The following is a 19,229-nucleotide window of genomic DNA, read 5'->3' as shown; positions in this document are numbered from 1 at the left end:
CCCTGAAATTTAGAAACTATGACTTGAAAACCCAGTTTTGTCATTCCTAAAGTGACCCACACCTCATTGAAGCTCTACTGAAATGAGGTAATTCTTGTAACATAAGGGTTAATTGGTACATTGCTATTTTGATTAAAAATAAATAAATAAATCAAGGCCAGACACAGGTATTACTTAATTTATTTGTACCATGGCAAGATTGGCAATGAAATTATAATTTATAGACATGGGAGTGTTCTTTTGCCTCAGTGCGGTTGAATCTTTTGGGAAAAGAGGGGGACAGCACTGAGGCGAATGAAATGGGAGATTTCTTGAAAAATGGAGATACAAATTTTCAACAAGCAATGAAAGTTGTGAAGAAAAAATGAACAAGCTAGGAAAATATTGATAAACAAAAGGCTTTTTCTATAGGTATGTGCTACAGTGAAAACATTTCCTTTGTCATTTTCAAGCAGTCCCATGCTACTTTTTACTTATCTTCGCTGTATTCTTTTGCAATTTCAGGAATCGCTCCCTTATTTGTTGTTCTCTTTTTCGCCAACCTAAAAACATTCCGTAACATTTTTCACTTTTACCAACAAACCTACAGATAATGTGTGCCGACATTTGTTGTTGGCTAATTCTCTAGCTAAAATAAATGTTGTTGGAGAATTTATTTTATAGATTTGGATCGTTAGACTATACAAATGTTGGCAAACTTTAAATCGGTGCTTTGGTACCCAGGTCAGGTTTCTATGAATATAAAGTAAGGACCCCAGCTTGCAAGTTTGGTAAAGAAGAAAGTTGAAGGTATTTAAAGTTGGGGATGCTGACTACTACTTCTGGTGCTCATGACAACAGAATAGCACATACAAGGGATTGCTGATGGGATTATTGTTGGTACCGAATTTCAGAGGAAAGATTAGTCTGTAGAGTAAATGGGTGAAAACAGAGAATAAATATTTATCAATGTACTGCCTCAACCCTCTCTCCTAAGAGTATTAAAAATTCAACGGGTCTAATAAGAATATGAATTAAGTTAATAAGAATAATATATTTATTTCTTCTACAAAGTATCTGCAGTTATTATAACCGAATCAAATTGGAGGAAAAATTATTTCTCACAGGACACACCCCTTGGAGTTATCATGTCAGTTGTAGGGAGGAGGAAGAGCTCACAATTTAAAAATTTTTTTTATTATTTTCATTTTTTTAAAGTCGAAAATGTCCCGATCCTAGATTTTGAGAATACCCGTTTTGTACCTTCATTTAAAAATTTGAAAAAATCATTATCCCACCATCCATATATTGTTTTGAACTAACTGTAGTGCTTGGAACAAAGCTAAAAAATTGTCAAAAGTAAAATTTAGCTTATTGTTTACCCCAGGGTACCTGAGTTACTAAGATGTTATGCCGACGCTACGTGGGTTTGGGTCATAAAATTAGCAAACTACTACCCTAATTTAGACCCCAAGGAGCACTGCCCGAATACCAAAGGCCTGGTCTTAACCAACAAATCTATTCGAAACAAATCAAACTGGTAAGTTTCTTGATTTAGAAAAGCTTCTATGAATTATTTTTTGTATTTTTTTCATATTTGCTCTGAAACTTCAGATAATTTTTAGGTATTTACTTATTTTGAGTTTGGTTATAAATTTAACACCAATCGTTCGCTTCTGCGAACTGTTGCTAACACATGTTTGTAAATTTATATTTGTATATCTACGCGTCTATACGAAGAAAGTTTCCAACTGTTTCCAGCAGGGGCGGCAAAATACACTTCTCTTACAGCTCACTCTTAACCAAGTGCTTCGTGTATCACTGTATACAAGAATGTGATATGACTTTTTACGGGATAGAAAGACATAAATGAGGTTTATACTCACATCTCTGCAATTCTCAAATAATCGAACCGTTAATCAAAAAGAAAACATCATGAAAAAATTAAAATTAACATTGCTGGTCCATTGAATTAAGTCAAAAGATTCGCCATAATGATATATATATATATATATATATATATATATATATATATATATATATATATATATATATATGTATATATATAAATTTATAAATATATATATATATATATATATATATATATATATATATATATATATATATATATATATATATATTACTTTTTAATTTCTTTTAATTTTCTTTCAAACTCTGGGATTTCGCTACTTCGATTTTGGGAAAGATTAAATCCTCAGTGGCATCCCTTCTTCAAGCATGCAATTTGCTTTAGAACTTAAAAAGGATTTCGCTAGGATGAACAGACTAAGAAACACTGGCCACTAAGAAACAACTGAGCTTAGAGAATCAAATAAACCATTCAGCCTTCAGCAGAGAAGCTGTTATGATTTTGACTAATTTATCCCAAGTATATAAAAGAAAGCAGTAGAATATTTGCTAAGAGGAATGGTAAAGAGTTGAAATTCCAGACAGAAACTGCTATAATTTGAAAACAGAACCGAAATGATTAAGAGGCTTAAATCTTGAATTATCTAAAATCAGGGGGATTCACTTTTCTTTTACGTCTGAATAAGCTTTTTTAAAATTTTGTTTAGAAGCTACTTATATATAGAAATATACCACGGGAAAATATTTAGTATGCTAACATGTTTTTTATTGTGGAATTCACCATTTATCAAAATTAAAAGAAAATATTCAAACATTTAAGCCAAGTCTTTCATTAAAATATTCAAACTAAGCGTGTAGAATCCTAGAAAATTACATCTGTAAACCACTGTATCATTATGGGGTGCCATAGGACTACGCATAGGGCGGAATGATCAGTTTTATCTGTCAGAAATAAACTTTGCGCGGCAAGTTTTTTTTTAGCTTAATCGATAATAATTTATGAACTTTAGTAGATATAGCTTTCTAATTTACATCAGAAAATACAGCTTAACATAGTTGTCAAGAATAATTACGCTAATAAAACATTTTCATTATTCAATTGAATTGCGGCGTTCATAACTATATTCGAGTTTTTTTTGTTTGTTTTTTTACGGTGGAATGACATGCCATCATGGTGTCACTTCTCTTTGTCTTGTCTCACGCTAAGGTGAAAGAAACTAACGAAAAAAAACGGTTCTATTATGCGTCAATGAATGAACAATTTGAGCTATAGGGGCTATATCATACAAGTACCGAATAACTTTCTTATAAATTTTGTTTGAGTTAAATTTGACCGAAATCTAGTTTAACTATTATTTTATTCAAGTACTTCAGTAGTTACAAAAAAAAAGATTCTTACCACTCTTCCAATTGAGAATAAAAATTTGGATTCTTTCTGCTGAATAAATATGTTGATATTAAAAATACAAAAGTCACCGGAACAAAAATTTACTATATCACAGACACTTTTCCAAGTTCTATATTTTACCAGCCAACTCCAAAAAACTCAAGTCCAATATTCTCAGCATTAAATAACGGTGTTGGAGTCTGCCAATCAAATTTCGCTTCGTAGCCAAGACTTATGTTATTATTAGAAAATAGCTCGTCGTTATTGTTGTTGTTAATAACCTGATCATCGCAGTTTTTATTGTTGTATTTAGCCCAGCTACATTGAGAATAATCCGCTTCTTCTTTAATCTGTGTACCTTTCCAAACAGGTTGTGTCTCGGAGGTTGAAGCAAGGGTGTTGCAGGTAAGGGCGTTAATTGAGGGTATGTCACACCTGCAATTTTAAAAACTATTGGATGAAATAATAGTAATACATAGAGCCATAAGAAAGAGCAACAATATAAAATATGACCTATAAACTTATAGAGGTAAAAGTATAATTTCTTGATTCCTATTTTTAAACCAGACGTTTAAAGCAGCCGGCGTTCCTCCTCCACTGAAAATTCCACCTCTATAAAAATTCCAACCCTAGGAAAACTCCTCCAGGAAAATTACCCACGTCGAAAATTCCTTTTCCCTTTAGTTTAGTTTTTTCCTTTAGTAGTTGTACTGCTAGTAGTCGCCGCAGTAGTAGTCGTAGTAATAGTAGTTGTACTAGTAATAGTGGTCGTTTTCATAGTAGTAGTATGTATATAGTCTATTTTGGTTGGTCAAAACCCACTCAACAGACCCTAAAAGATTATATTCATTCTGGTCTTGATTTACTATTTGACTTTATATTTGCTCGTCTTCGGATCCAGTGGGGAACCTAATATTGAAAAACCCATATGGTTTGTCTTTTTAAGTTAATTTGTTCGTTTTTAATCTACACAGTTTTGTTATCAAACAGTTCGTGGTAACGAACGAGCGACCCGGCTCAATAGCAACCAAAACTCTAAAAAATGGAATTTTGATACCAATAGTTACGTCAAAAGAATCGCAATTTAATGCTGATTTTAAATATATAAGTTTCATCAAGATTAGTCTTACCCATCAAAAGTTACGAGCCTGAGAAAATTTGCCTCATTTTAGAAAATAGGGGGAAACACCCCCTAAAAGTCATACGATCTTAACGAAAATCACACCATCAGATTCAGCGTGTCAGAAAACCTTATTGTAGAAGTTTCAAGCCCCTATCTACAAAAATGTGGAATTTCGCATTTTTTGCCAGAAGACAAATCACGGATGCGTGTTTATTTGTTTTTTTGTTTTTTTTTTCCAGGGGTGATTGTATCGACTCAGTGGTCCTAGAATGTCGTGAAAGGGCTCATTCTAACGGAAATTAAAAGTTCTTGTGCCCTTTTTAAGTGACCAAAAAATTTGGAGGGCACCTAGGCCCCCTCCCACGCTCATTTTTCCCCAAAGTGACCGGATCAAAATTCTGAGATAGCCATTTTATTCACCATAGTCGAAAAACCTAATACCAATGTCTTTGGGGACGACTTACTCCCCGCAGTCCCCGTGGGAGGGGCTGCAAGTTACAAACTTTGACCTGTGTTTACATATAGTAATGGTTACTGGGAAGTGTACAGACGTTTTCAGGGGGATTTTTTTGGTTTGGGGGGGAGAGTTGAGGGGGGGGGTTACGTGGGAGGATCTTTACATGGAGGAGCTTCTCACGGGGGAAGAGACTTTCAATGGAGGGGGCGCAGGATTTTCTAGCATTATTTAAAAAAAACAATGAAAAAATAAATATGAAAAGTTTTTTCCACTGAAAGTGAGAAGCAGCATTAAAACTTAAAACGAACAGAAATTATTACGCATATGAGGGGTTTACCTCCTCGTAGTACCTCGCTCTTTACGCTAAAGTATTTTTAGAAATTTCAACTATTTATTCTACGGCCTTTGTGATTCAGGGGTCATTCTTAAGGAATTGGGACAAAATTTAAGCTTTAATGTAAAGAGCGAGGTATCGACAAGGGGTGAGCCCCCTCATATACGCAATGAAAACATACGAATATAGAAGTTTGCTACGTAATTTAATTCGTAAGTTACATATATTTTTTACTTATGAAAATGTTCGTAAAAAATTATAAGTTATAGTTGCCTTTTTAAGTAATCAAAAAATTGGTGGGCAACTAGGCCTCCTTCCTCGCTCCTTTTTTCTCAAAATCTGCTGATTAAAACTATGAAAAAGCCATTTAGCCCAATAAAATTAATATGCAAATTTCGTTTTAATTATTTATGTGCTGAGAGCCAAGATCAAAACATGCATTAATTCAAAAACGTCCAGAGATTAAACAAAAAAAACAAGTTTTTTAAATGAAAGTAAGGAGCGACATTAAAACTTAAAACGAACAGAAATTACTCCGTATATGAAAGGGGCTTTTCCTCCTCAATGCCCCGCTCTTTACGCTAAAGTTTTTAACTGTTTTAAAATGTAGAGTTAAGAGAAAGAGTCAAACTTTAGCGTAAAGAGCGCGGCGTTGAGGAGGAAAAGCCCCTTTCATATACGGAGTAATTTCTGTTCGTTTTAAGTTTTAATGTCGCTCCTTACTTTCATTTAAAAAACTTGTTTTTTTTGTTTAATTTGTTAATAAAAGGAATATTTGTAAAGCTTCTTTCGGTATTTCTTAATCACGGTAGTCATAGCAACAGTAGGCGTACCGCAATTGTAAGAATAGTACTCGTAGCAACAGTAGTAGTTGTTGTAGCATTAGTAGTCACTGAGTAGTATTCAAAATAGCTTAAGTCCCAATAATAGCAGTAGTAGTCATAGCATCATAAGCCGTAGTAATGGTAGTCTAAATAGTCGTAGTAGTAGTAGTAGTCGCTATAGTAGTTTTCTTGGTAGATATTTTTCAATCATTTTTAATTTGTTTTAATTGACATGGGTTTGTTCTTGGTTAATTAAAAGAATGTTCGTAAATCTTCTTTTGGTTTTCTTATTCGTGGTAATTGTAGCAGTAGTAGTCGTAATTGTAGTAGTAGTAGTCATAGCCATAGTAGTAGTAATTGTATCAGTAGTAGTAGTCACAGTAGTAGTCATAGTGGTAGCAGTCGCGGTACTAGAAGCAGCAGCATTCATAATATTAGCATTCATTGTAGCAGTTGTCATAGTTTTCGTAGTTGTAGTTGTAGCAATAAGCCAGAGTAGTAGTTGCAGCAGTGGTAATCTGGGAAGTAATTACTGCAATTATAGCAATAGTAGTCAAAATAATAGTATTCGTGGTAATAGTTTTCATACTATGAGTCATCGTAGTAGTAGTAGTGGATGTCTTGGTAGCAGTTTTAGTAGTTGTAGTCTCAGTAGCAGTTATACAATTAGTCTTACTAGTATTAGGTGTCATAAAATTAATAGTAGTTGGAGCAGTAGTAGCCCTAGTTGTAGCAGTTACGGCTTTAGCAATCGGAGAAGTAGTTTCAGTAGTAGTAGTCGGAAAAGTATTTGCAGCAATAGTAGAATCAGCAGTCTTAAACATAGTATTGGTAGTAGTAGTTGTTATAGTAGTATTAGTCTTAGTATTAGCGGTCGTTGTATTCATAGCAGTTTAAAACGTAGCAATATGCTAGCTATAGAAGTCTTATGAGAATTAGTTGTGGCAGTATTAGTCGTAAAAGTGGTCATAGTAGGAGTAGTTGTCATATTAGAAGTAGTAGCAGTAGTAGTAGTCTTAGTCACAGTAGCAGTAGTAATAGTAGTCAAAGTAGTAGCTGAAGCTACTACTATTAACAGTCATAGCAGTAGCAGAAGTAGAAGTCGTAATTGTAGTAGTCATAGTAATAACCGTTGTAGTTTTAGTCTTATTAGCGGTAATCGTAGCAGTATAGGTTTTAGTAGCACTTGTTATAATGATATTTGTCATAATAGCAATAGTACTAGTCGTAGTAGCAATAGTTACAGCAGTACAAATAGTTATAGTGGTAGTCATAATAGTCGTATTAGCAGTGGCCGTAGTAGTAGTTGTTGTAATGCTATCAGTCGTAGTGTAGGTAGTTTTATTAGCAATAGCATTTGTATTTGTTGTCTTCGTATTAGTTTTAAGTAGCAGTATGCACATAGACTATTTTGATTACTATCATCCCCCTCAACATGTCCTGAAAGATTATATTTGTTTTAACCTTGGATTACTATTTAATTTTATTTTTGCTCGTCTTAGGTTAAATTTAGCTTATCACTTTTCTTTTAAAAAGTTTTTTTGCGAAAAAAGTTGGTTTTTAGTAATTTCTTATCGTTTTTAATCGACATTTGTTACTTTTTAATAAAGGTAATATTTGTGAAGTTTTTTTTTAGTTTTTCTTAGTCATGGTAGTCGCGTTAGTAGAAGTAGTAGTCTTAATTGTAATAGCAGCAGCCGTAGCTGTACCAGTAGGCGTAGCAGTAGCAGTTGCAGAGTTAGTAGCATTATTAGTAGTCAGAGTAGTAGTATTCACAGTAGTAGTAGTAGTTTAGTAGTAGTATTACAATAGAAGTAGTCGTCGCAGTAGCAGCAGTAGCCGTCATAATATTAGCAGTCCCGTCAAAGTAGCTGTCCCGGTATTATATGTCGTACAAGTAGTAGTTGTAACAGCAGTAGTCATGGTAGCACATAAATAGTAGTAGTAGTAGTAGTAGTCGTGGTAGCACTAGCCGTAGCAGTGCTATTAGCAGTAGTAGTCGTCATAGCAATAGCAGTTGCAGTGGTAGTATTCACGGTAGTCCATGCATTCGTAGTAGTCGTAGCAATAGTAGTCGTAGAGCTTTTAGTAGCGGTAGTCGTAGCACTAATATTAGTAGAATATATTATATATATATATAGATAATATTAGTTATATATTAATATTATAGTTATATATTATAGATATTATATATTAACATCTAATATATAGATAATATTAGTAGAAGTCGTAATAGCAGTAGGTGCAGTAGCGGTAGTTGTAGTAGCTGTAGTAGTAGTTGTCATAGCAATCGTAGAAGCAGCAGTTGTTATAGTAGTAGTAGTCATATTAGTTGCATTTGTGGGTGTAGTGGCAGTCATAGCAGTAGTAGTCGTAGTAGCAGTAATCATAAAAATTATAGTAGTTTGAGTAGCCGTAATAGTAGTAGTCTTAGCAGTAGTGATCGTAGCAATAGTAGATTTCTAGGAGTAGTAGTAGCAGTAGCAGTAGTAGTGGTAGTCACAGTAGCCGTAGTCTTAGTAATAGCATTTGCTGCACTTGTCGTATTATCAACCTGTTTTAGGTGCAATGTAGCTATTACTTTTTTTTGAAAAACTTCCTTGTTGAAAAACTTTTCGTAAAATCAATTTCTGCTTGTCTTTAATTGGCATAGTTTTAATTGGTTAATTAAATAAGAAAAAATACCTTTTTTTATCCGAAAGTAGCGAGCAGCATTCATACTTAAAACAAACAGAAAATATTACGTATGTAAGGGGGCTACTCCTCCACAACACCTCGCTCTTTACGCTAAACGTTTTTAGTAATTAAGAAAAAAAGCTTCTTGTTGTTCTAATTCAACGAACATAGTGTTTATAAAGTCTTTCATAAAGGATTGGGACAAAATTCAATCTTTAGCGTAAAGAGCGGAGTGTTGTGGAGGAGCAACCCCCTCCTATACGCAATAATTTCTGTTCGTTTTAAGGTTTAATGCTGCTCCTTACTTTCAGTTGGAAAACAAAATTAATTTCTGATCTTTTTTAAATAATGCCAAGATATTTGGGATTTTTCTCCCATAAAAATCCCTTTTCCCCAAGGATTTATTCTTTAGACAATTCAATCCTGGCGAAAATTTATCCCGGACAATAACCCTTAACGTCTCCTCGCGTAAAATTGAGACGAAAAGAGAAAGCAAGACATAAGAATAATTTCGTATAGTAATTCTGACAAATTCCCCTGTGTAAAATTTCCCCTAAAAACTTCACCCCCTTGGGAACTTCCCTTCATGGGAAATTACCTCGACGAAAATCCCACCAACAGAAAATGCCCCCTCCCCAAGAAAATGTATGCATACTTCCCAATAACAAACACTATGCGTAAACATATACGTATACGAAAATAGGCAAATTTTGTAAGTTAAAGACCAATTCCCAAGGGCTGCGGGAGGGTAAAGATATTCTCAGAGGTGTAGTTATTCGGCCTTTCAACTATGCTGAACAAAATGGCTATCTCAAAATTTTGATCGGACAATTTTGAGAGTAAAGGGCGTGGGAGGGGGTCTAGTTGCCCTTAAATTTTTTTAGAAGCTTAAAAATGCCACTAAAACTTTTAATTTTCGTTTGAATGAGCCCTCTCACGATATTCTAGGACCACTGGGTCGATACAATCACAACTGGGGAAAATATACAAACAAAAACAAACAAATAAGCACACATCAGTGATGTTTCTTCTAGTAGAAAATTCAAATTTCACATTTTTTCAGATAGGCGCTAGAAACTTCGACAGTTGGGTTATCTAATACACTGAATGTGGTGGTATGATTTCCATTAAGATTATATGACTTTTAGGGGGTGTTTCCCCCCTTTTCAAAAATCGGGCACATTTTCTCAGGATCGTAACCCTTGGTGGGGAAAATTAAACTTATTGAAACTTAAATATTTGAAGCATAAATCCCCTGTTCTTTTGATATCTATTGGTATCAAAATTCTGTTTGGAATTTTGATGTTTAGAAACTCTAGCTGGATCTAGAGTTTCAGTTACTATTGAGCCGGGTCACTCCTTACTTATAGTTCATTACCACTGACTGTTTGATGAAAGGTATATTTGTAAATCTTTCTTAGGCTTTCCTTAGTTGTGGTAGCTGTAATGGCGGTAGTCGTAGTTGTAATTATAGTAGTGGTAGTCACAGCAATAATAGTAGATAAAGAAGTAGTCACAGCAGTCAAAGTTGTTGAAGCAGTGGTCGCAGCAGTAGCAATCGTATTAGTAATAGCAGCGGCAGTAGTAGTTGTAATAGCAATATTCGTAGCAGTAGTTACCCTAGTACTATTTGTAGTAGTAGTCATAGTGGTAGTTATCATAACAATACTATTCGTAGTTGTCCTGGTAGCAGTAGTTGCAATAGTAGGTTGCAGTAGTAGTACTACCATTCCCTGTTAGCAGTTTCAAAACTCGTACTAGTGGCAGTCTTAGTCGTAGTAGTCATGGTTATCTTAGTAATAGGAGTCATAGTAGAAGTCGTAAAAGCAGTTTTAGTAGTTGTAGTGGTAGTAATCGCAGCAGTATTGGTAGTAGTTATCGTAGTTTTATGTTGTAGTGGTAACTCATTAAAATAATAGTTGTTATGATAGTAGCCATAGTAGCAGTAATCGTGGTAACAATGGTTGGAATTGTAATCGTAAAATTTGTAATAGTAGTACTTGTATAAGCAGTGGTCGTATCGAAGTAGTAGTCGAAACTGTAGTTATTGTAGTAGTCTTTGCAGGAGCATTTGTAGCAGTTGTAGTAGCAATAGACGTAGCTTCAGTTGTCGTAGCATCAGAAATCGTATTGGTAGTCGTAGTGGCAGTAGTTATAGAGCTAGTGGTCGTAGAAGTTGTTGTGGCAGCAGTAGTAGTATTTGTTTTAGTAGAAATCGGATTAAAAATAGTCGTCTATGTTGGCCCTCTGCCACCACCAAACCCCCTGACGCCAACACAGCTACCCACGCTCCTCCTCCATCCCTATCTATTCAAAGCATCTCTCTTCAGACCCTCCCAGGAAGCTTCCATTTACTTTAAATCTTTGTTGTGACATCCTTCCACCCCAGACGAGGACGACCTGCTTTCCGTTTAGTCCTAGACGGTTGGTTGAAAAGGCTGATCTTCGACAATCTGTCATCCTTCATCCGCAGAACGTGCCCTAGCCATCTCAATATTTATTTCATTATAGCCCTAGAAAGCGGGATTGAGCCACAATTTTCTTACAGCCTTCTATTTGAAATTAGGTCAGTCAGCTGGGTACCCAGAACAATCCATAGGCAATTTCTCTTCATCCGCTTTTCGGAGTGCCCATGCTTCAGAGCCATATTTGACCACTGTCATCCTTGTATCTTCCAATATTCTTATCTTGGTTTGCAGACTTATCTTCCTATTCCTCCAAAAAAAAAAAAATTTAACTGTGAAAAACCACCCTGCACCTTGGCTATTCTACTTTTAACATCTTCACTGCTCCCACCGTTTAGTAATAAAACTACCAAGGTAAATGAAGCTGCTAACCTGATCAATCTTTTCGTTACCCAACATCATCTTTTATTCCTTACCTATTCCTATCTGCAGTGACTTAGTCTTACATTAATTTTCAAACCTATTCTAGCACCCTGAACTCGCAAAACCTCTAAAAGTTCATTCATTTTGCTCACACTTTCATCTAGGATGCTTAAATTATCAGCATAATCTAAGTCCAGGAGATTTTTTCCTCCACATTTGATCCCGTGGTATCCCATTACCTTTCCTGTGCTCCTTAAGAGAAAATCCACCAAAATAATCCATATAAAGGGGGATAGAGCACAACCCTGGTTGACTCCTGATTTAATACAAAACCAGCTAATAACCTCATTTCCTACCTGAACCGCAGCAGTATTATTCTCGTAAATAGCACTAATCACTTTAATGTATTTGTCTGGTATACCATATAAAAGGATAAGATCTTTGCTAAAGCTCTTTTATCAACAGAATCGAACGCTTGCTCAAAATCTATAAAACTGAGCACTTTAATGTATTTGTATGGTATACCATATAAGGGCAAGATCTTTGCTAAAGTTCTTCAATCAACAGATATGAACGCTTGCTCAAACTTGCATAAAACTGAGAACCAAAGGTGTTTGACAACTAAGGCACTTCTCAATTATCAACCATAGAGTGAAAAGTTTGTAGACACATCCTCTACCTTTTCTAAAACCGCACTGTTCTTCTCTTAAAACTTTGTCTACAGCATCTCTCAGTCTAAAAATTATCATATTACTAAGTAAATTGCTACTTACAGATACCAGACTAATGCCTCGATAATTACGACACTCACTCCTATCACCTTCCTCATACAGTGGTTTAATTAAGGATTTCGAAAACCGTTGGGTGCTTCTCCTTTTTCAAAAATCATATTCATAATCTTCAGAAACTTATTTCTAACCTCAGAGCAACCAGATTTGAGAAACTCATTCATCACACTCTCAGCACCTGGAGCCTTATTATTTTTTAATCCTTTAATACTGTCGCTAATTCAACCTCGCAAAACAAATCTTCCTTCATATTCAAAGTATCACAAACTTTTTCATTTTCCTCTATATCTTTTCCTGCAATTGTATCTTGGTTCAGCACATTCTCAAAATGTTCCAAGAATCTCTATTTAACTCTTTCCTTATCACTAATTGTGGCCCCGTTCCTATCTTTAACTGGGACAAGTCCAAATTGACTACTCCCTCTCAATTTATTAACTTGCCTGTACAGTATGTAACTATTATGCCTTCTAGCTGCATCTTCCAGATCCTTGGTAATTATATTCATGGCCTTCACTTCACACCTCCTTAGTCCATATTTTATTGCTTTCTCGACTTTCTTTACATTCCTTTTGTTTTCATATGATCTAATACTCAGATAATTATTGTACAAACCCCTTCTCCCCTCCTTAAACATAAAGCTTTTTCACTTATATTCCTATCTGCAGTCTTAACTTTCTTCCCTAAGACTCCACAAACATCACAAATTTCTTCCACATTGCCAGATTTTAAACTCTCAAGTTTAGCATTCAACTATTCCTGGAAAGTTTCTCGCAAATTCTCATCCTGGAGTGTGCCAACATCATAACTCCCCAGAAGATGGTTACTCTTCTGAAATTTCAGCTTTAAATTAACTCTAGACACTACTAGATAGTAAAATTTACTTTTAACTTAACTTGTCAACTTTTAACTTGTCAACTTATAGGCCATTGTATGACCAAACACCGCATTGTTCATAACTAGATTGTGTACCTACAAAATTACAAAAGTCTGTAGCCATTACTGTTTTCTTTTCTTATACCCAATTTACCTAGGCTAGGATGGAGTGCTTTGATCTTTTTCAACATCCCTATCAGTATTTTCTGAAAGTTATACTTTGATACCTTGAGCCTTTTTGGATAAACACAAGATGAAATGTGCCCAGTTTTCCCAATAAAATCTATATCTAAGAAATGGACAACTTGCTTAATCTAAGCCGGATTAGAAGTGGCCCTCAGGGGCTCCACCGTGCTATGTCATCCCCTTAGGCACAAATAATGGAGTTTTCGACTATTCTGAACTAAGTAGCTATCTCAAAATCGTGATCCGATGTCTGTGGCTGGAGAGCAGCTATAAAGGATGAGCAGAGCTGGTAGCCCTCCAACCCCTTTTGGCTCTAAAAAAATCGTAGTTAGGCTTCAAATCTCAAATCAAATAAGCCCTTACGAGAATGTCTTCCGCAATAACTGGCCTGATGAGGAAACAGCAATAACACACTGAAGCCATATCGCTTTTAACTCACAACAAACCTTGGAAGTTTTACCTTAATACACTGTAGCCTTTAATATTCCCTCCACTATTCGCAGAAAGTTTCCCCTTTAAGGTCTTAATTGTAACCGTTGCGGTAGCAGTAGGCCTAGTATTAGCAGTAATAGCGGCAGTAGCCGCATTAAAAGCAGTAGTATTATCAAGCAAATAGTGTCTTTTCGTTAGTTTAACCCCTTCTCCACCTTCAGCATGCCCTGAAAGTTTCTACTTAAACCCTAAGCAGTTCCTCAAATACTGCTGGTAGGCCCTTTTGGTTATATTCATAAGCCTAGTGTGTTTTTATTCAGTCCAATATCTCCCTCGACATTACCTGAAGGTTTCATCGTAATAACCCTACCCTAAGTTATAATAGTAGTAGTTTTGTAATAGTAGCAGTGGTAGCAGTAGTATGAACATATTACCTTTTCGTTAGTTCAACATTCCCCCTCAACATGGATTAAAAGTTTCACCTTAATACCCTTATCCTCAGTGGTAGTAGTATTTGCGGAAACAGAATCAGTAATATTGGTATTCATATGCTCTCGTTTGGCTAGCCTAACGTCGCTTTCAAAATACCCTGAATGTTTCAACTTAATACACTTAGCCATTCCTGAGATATAGCTGACAACCTGTATATGCATATATATATATATATATATATATATATATATATATATATATATATATATATATATATATATATATATATATATATATATATATATATATATATATATACTAGCTGTTACCAACCAACACCTAGTTGGTGGGGGCACTTCGCGCCCCTCCCCCCCACGCGCGTAAGTCGTTAAGCACCAAATTAGTTACGCCCCATTGTAGTTGTGTCCCTGTATCCCACCTGTGACGGCATATGCAAACCCTCTTTTTACAAACAAACAAACATGCATAGATACAACTTATTTTTATATAGATAGGTAGATATACACATACACTATAAATTAACTACGTAAAACTTGCGAATATACAACATTCTTCGCTGTCTCATTGTCTGTGCATATAAATAGATTGTCAGGTTTACCGACCCTCGAACATGCAACATACAATTGTCCATTTGAAAAACAATCTGTATTAAGATCTATACTGCATTTTTCTAATGATTGCCCTTGAGCTTTGTTGATGGTGATTGCAAATGCTAATCGAATTGGGAATTGCAATCCTTTAAATTGAAAAGGCAGATCCGTTGGAATCATGGGAATGAGAGGAATAAGAACAGCCTCACCCTCAAAAGGCCCTGTCAAGATTGTTGCCTCTATTACGTTTTCCATTGTTTTTTTGTTTGTTTTTTTATGGCAAGTCGCGTGCCATTGCAAAGCTTTGGTGGGTTAATATTTCGTAACAGTATTGTTGGTACGTCTATTTTAGTTGTAGCACGTGGGATGGAAACCCTGGGAGATCCAGGGAATTTAAAAATTCAGATGGATAATTAACCGCTTCATTTGGTTCCAGAACTGTGTCGACTGACTTGTAAATTACTTCCTGGGCTCGAATCTTAGTCAAAATAATATTGTTGATTTCGTGGACGTCTTTATTCTAGGCTGCCAAAATCGCTCGTTCACTGAGCCACTTATGATTTTTATAATTGGTTAGAACATTCGGAAATACCTTTTCAACCAATTCATTTTGGACGTCACTAAATTACAGAATTCAGCAGGCAGTTGTATACGTCCTGAAATTGAGTCTACTGGAGCTTTCCGTTTCCAATTGCCAGCAATTGATCTGAAGATATTTCACGAAACGTTATCGTTTTGCAATCGGACACGTATATTTAAAGTTAATTTTAATGTCTTTACGTGCGTCCATAAATTAGAATTTTTCAGGCAAGCATTCATTTCGTTCACAGGGGTTGATCTAGGTATTATAGGTAATGTTTGCCTGAAATATCCCGCAAGCAATATTAATGTGCTGCCAAAGGGTTTCGAATTTCCTCGCAAATCATCTCGTCTACGGTTTGTCTCAACAACTTCCCGTTACTTTCAATGTTGGCCCAAAAACTATTTCTACATCGTCTTCTCTGAATTATTTAAGTATCCCGTTTTGATCAAATGTTAAAACAACTGAAACCCTTATTATCTCAGCGTTGAAATAAAAGCTTAGAAAACCGTACTGACTGCTTCCTCGAGTTAAAGGCAGATTTTATAACGCTGTTTCCGCCCCATTTGTCTTCTTTTTGGTCCCTTTGTTGAGTTTTTTCACAATATCTGAACGGAACCAAATTAGATCTCTATTCTTCTGTTTTTGCAAATATTTTCTGCAGTTGCCGCTTGAGACTCGCAACCGACACATTTCGAGTAGATATGGCGTTTTTGGTGTTTCTTCAAAATGAACCAGCTTGTGAACAGGTTCCATAAGCATCGAGAAAATGTTGTCGACTTTCCACTTAACCGTATAATTTACCTGTGGTGCCTAAGTAGCTGAGATATCATTTGTTTTTTGTGAGTTTTTTTTTCTTGTTTATTGTTTTCATTTCTTCTGTATTTTGTACTCCTCTAAGTACATTTCATGTATCTAAAGAGGGATGAATTATAAATTATCATTATTCTTATTAATATTGTTATTATTGTGCCTTCTCATTAGTTCAGCCTCCCCCGCAACATGCCCTGAAAACTTCAACTTATGCTCAAAGCCGTTCCTGAGATATTGCTGATTTGCAATCGCAATATCTCAAGAACAAAAACCGAGCCTTTTGGAGACCCAGAATAAAACCTCCCCTTTCTCAATAAGAAATTCTATATGTAAACAGCAGGGAAATTGTATATCTTACAGCCCTAGCCCTAAGGGCTGCAGGGGATCATATCATTCCCAGAAGCATAGTATTGGATCTTTTGACTATGCTGAGCAAAATGGCTAATTCGAAGTTCTTATCGGATATCTTTTGGGAGGAAGGCACCAAAAAAGGGAGTAGGAAGGGGTCCGATTGCCCTCCAATCACTTTCGAGTCTTAAAGAGAGCATTATAACTTTTCCAATCAAATGAGCCACCTCCAAAGTTTCTACGACAACTTGTTCCGTACAGAGAGCCTTGGTGAAACAAAATGAAAAAATAAATAAAACGTCCACTTCGCTATCTACTTAGGCAAGGCTTTTGCACTGGCTATGACAATGAAGATAAAGCTGATAAAGCTGACTGCATTACATATCTGAATGAAAATTGGTAGAAATAACTCTAAATAGTTCCGGCTAGTGTTGGGCGATGTTGGATATCGATATCGACACATCCATATGATTGAATATCGAAACATAAATATCGATATAAAAAACGATATTACTTCGGCTTTTTCTGGTATCTACTAATGAACATCCAGCAGAAAAGATCGAACATAGAAAATTACTTCGCAAATGGCAGAGAAGAAGAATAATCTATTCAATATACTGACTCATATATGCTGATACACAGAACGCATTGTTGCATCCATAAGATGACATAGCCCGTTCTGAACCTATTTTTCGTGGGCTCTCAAAACCTCCGAAAGGCTTGGCTAGATAAAATACCTCCTCGGCTTATAGAGCTTATGCGGATCACAGTCGTCAAATTGTCATTTACCTCAATCCGCGTTTCTAGAAATTGCATATTATCCCTGACGATTTTCTCCAAATTGAGAGTAAAATAACAAGATACATGGATTGGTCCTTTCTGAAATCTGTATCAATAGATGCAAGTGCCGTGACAGCCCCTGTGATTCAGCCAGAGCAGAATCAAACCAGTTTGTGGGAATCACAAGACAAAGTTTCAGTAGTCAATACCAAGCAAACTTGGTCAGTAGCTGTATCTGTCTGGGCTCTCTAGATTTTCAGTAGGGAGTTTTAGTTCCAAGAAAAACTGATCCACTCAAGACATGGAAGTCTTATAATATGGGTCTTAGAAATACTTATATGAAGTTGTCATAAAATTAATATCGATGCCTGCCACCAATACCCTTTCTGAGAGTGGATTCTGAGCCTGATTAGTTAATAATCAAATAGTTTGTAATAACAAACTTTAAGGAGCAACTCGGCCAAATAGCAACCGAAACTCTAAAAAAACAGAGTTTTTATAACAATAGATACATCAAATGAATTGGCTTTTTATGCCGACTCCAGAAATACAAAATTCATCAAGTTTCATTTACCCATCAGGGCTACGAGCCTGATAAAATTTGTATGATTTCTTAGAATGGACGGGAACGCTCCTAAGAAGTCAGTGCATCTCAATAAAAATCCCTCCATCAGATTCGGTATATCAGAGAACCATACTGTACGTTTTTCTAGATTCCATCTGCAAAAATGTGAAATTTTGTAATTTTTACCAGAAGAAAGATCACGGATCCGTGTTTATTTATTCTGTTCTTTTGTTTCTGTGTGTGTATTTTTTCTCTGCCAGGGCGATCGTATCGAGATTAGAGAGGGCTCATTCGAACGGAAAGTAAAGTTCTAGTTCCCCATTTCGTGACCAAAACGATTGAAGGGCAACTGGATTCCCCCTCTACCTCTTCTGCTCCTTTTTCTTTCAAAGTCATCTGATCAAAATTTTGAGGATGACACGACCCTGAAAGTCCCAGGAGGAAAGGGACGTAAGTTATGAAATTTGTCTAGTGTTTACACATCGTATTTGCTATTGAGACGTAAACAAACATTTTTGGGGGAGCGTGAGTTTTATATGGGGGAAAGTTTCTGCGGAGGAGGGGATTTTCCAAGGGAAGCATTTTCTGTGGTGAGGGAAGTTTCTAGGGAATAGTTTTCAAAGGGAAAATATACAAGGGGGCAGGGGAATTTACCAGAATTCTTATACAAAATCCTCTTTATTTGATTTCGCGAATTCAATTTTACATGTGGAGATATTCCGGAAAAACTACCCAGGGAAAACTTTCAAAGGAGTTGAGATTGTCTGCGGGATCTTTCCGTAGGGAGGGATTTTCTACGGGAGATATTCTCCACGAACGAATTCCGCGTAAAATAAATTTCTATTGAGACATTGGAAGGAGAGAATTTCCAGGAAAATTTTCAACGGAAGGAGGATTTCCCGCATGATTTGAAAAAGGATTAGAAATTACAAGAAAAAACAAGTCTTTTACAAACGAAAGTAGGCTTAAAATGATTTTGCAGGCGGAATTGTCCGTAAGAAGTTTTTTTGGGAGAGGGAAATTTTCCATTAAGCAAAAAGGTGGATTTTCTGGCATCATCTTAAAAACAATCAGAAATCAAATATAAAACTAATTTTTCAACTAAAAATAATGAGCAACATTAAAATTTAGAACAAACAGAAATCTTCCCGTATATAAAGGCAAATCTCCCTCTCCAATACCTCGCTCTTGACGCTGATTTTGTCCCAATTATTTAAGAAGAAATCCTGAAACATGAAAGCTGTCTAATTAAAGTAAGGACATTGTTAAAATAAGAGGGAGCTTTCTTGGGCTGGATGGTCGTGAGCCCCTTATTGGAACTTTGAAGTCGACGTCGAAAATAAA

At 35.7% G+C, this 19,229-nt stretch overlaps 1 protein-coding gene across 3 annotated transcripts in view; it reads right to left on the bottom strand.

The window, feature by feature from the left end:
* Positions 1–19,229, bottom strand: part of LOC136028222 (uncharacterized) — a 208,269-nt gene that overhangs the window by 6,992 nt on the left and 182,048 nt on the right. For all 3 annotated transcript variants that reach the window (XM_065705943.1, XM_065705944.1, XM_065705945.1), the window contains exon 4: positions 3,248–3,670. In XM_065705943.1, the coding sequence (XP_065562015.1) occupies positions 3,373–3,670 (298 nt within the window). In that variant the 3' untranslated portion in view covers positions 3,248–3,372. The remainder of the gene's footprint in view (positions 1–3,247; positions 3,671–19,229) is intronic.

The sequence above is a fragment of the Artemia franciscana genome, chromosome 6 (genome assembly GCF_032884065.1).
Source record: "Artemia franciscana chromosome 6, ASM3288406v1, whole genome shotgun sequence".
Taxonomy (NCBI): Eukaryota; Metazoa; Arthropoda; class Branchiopoda; order Anostraca; family Artemiidae; genus Artemia; species Artemia franciscana.
The sequence above is the reverse complement of the archived record's forward strand: the minus strand, read 5'-3'. Positions and strand labels throughout refer to the sequence as shown.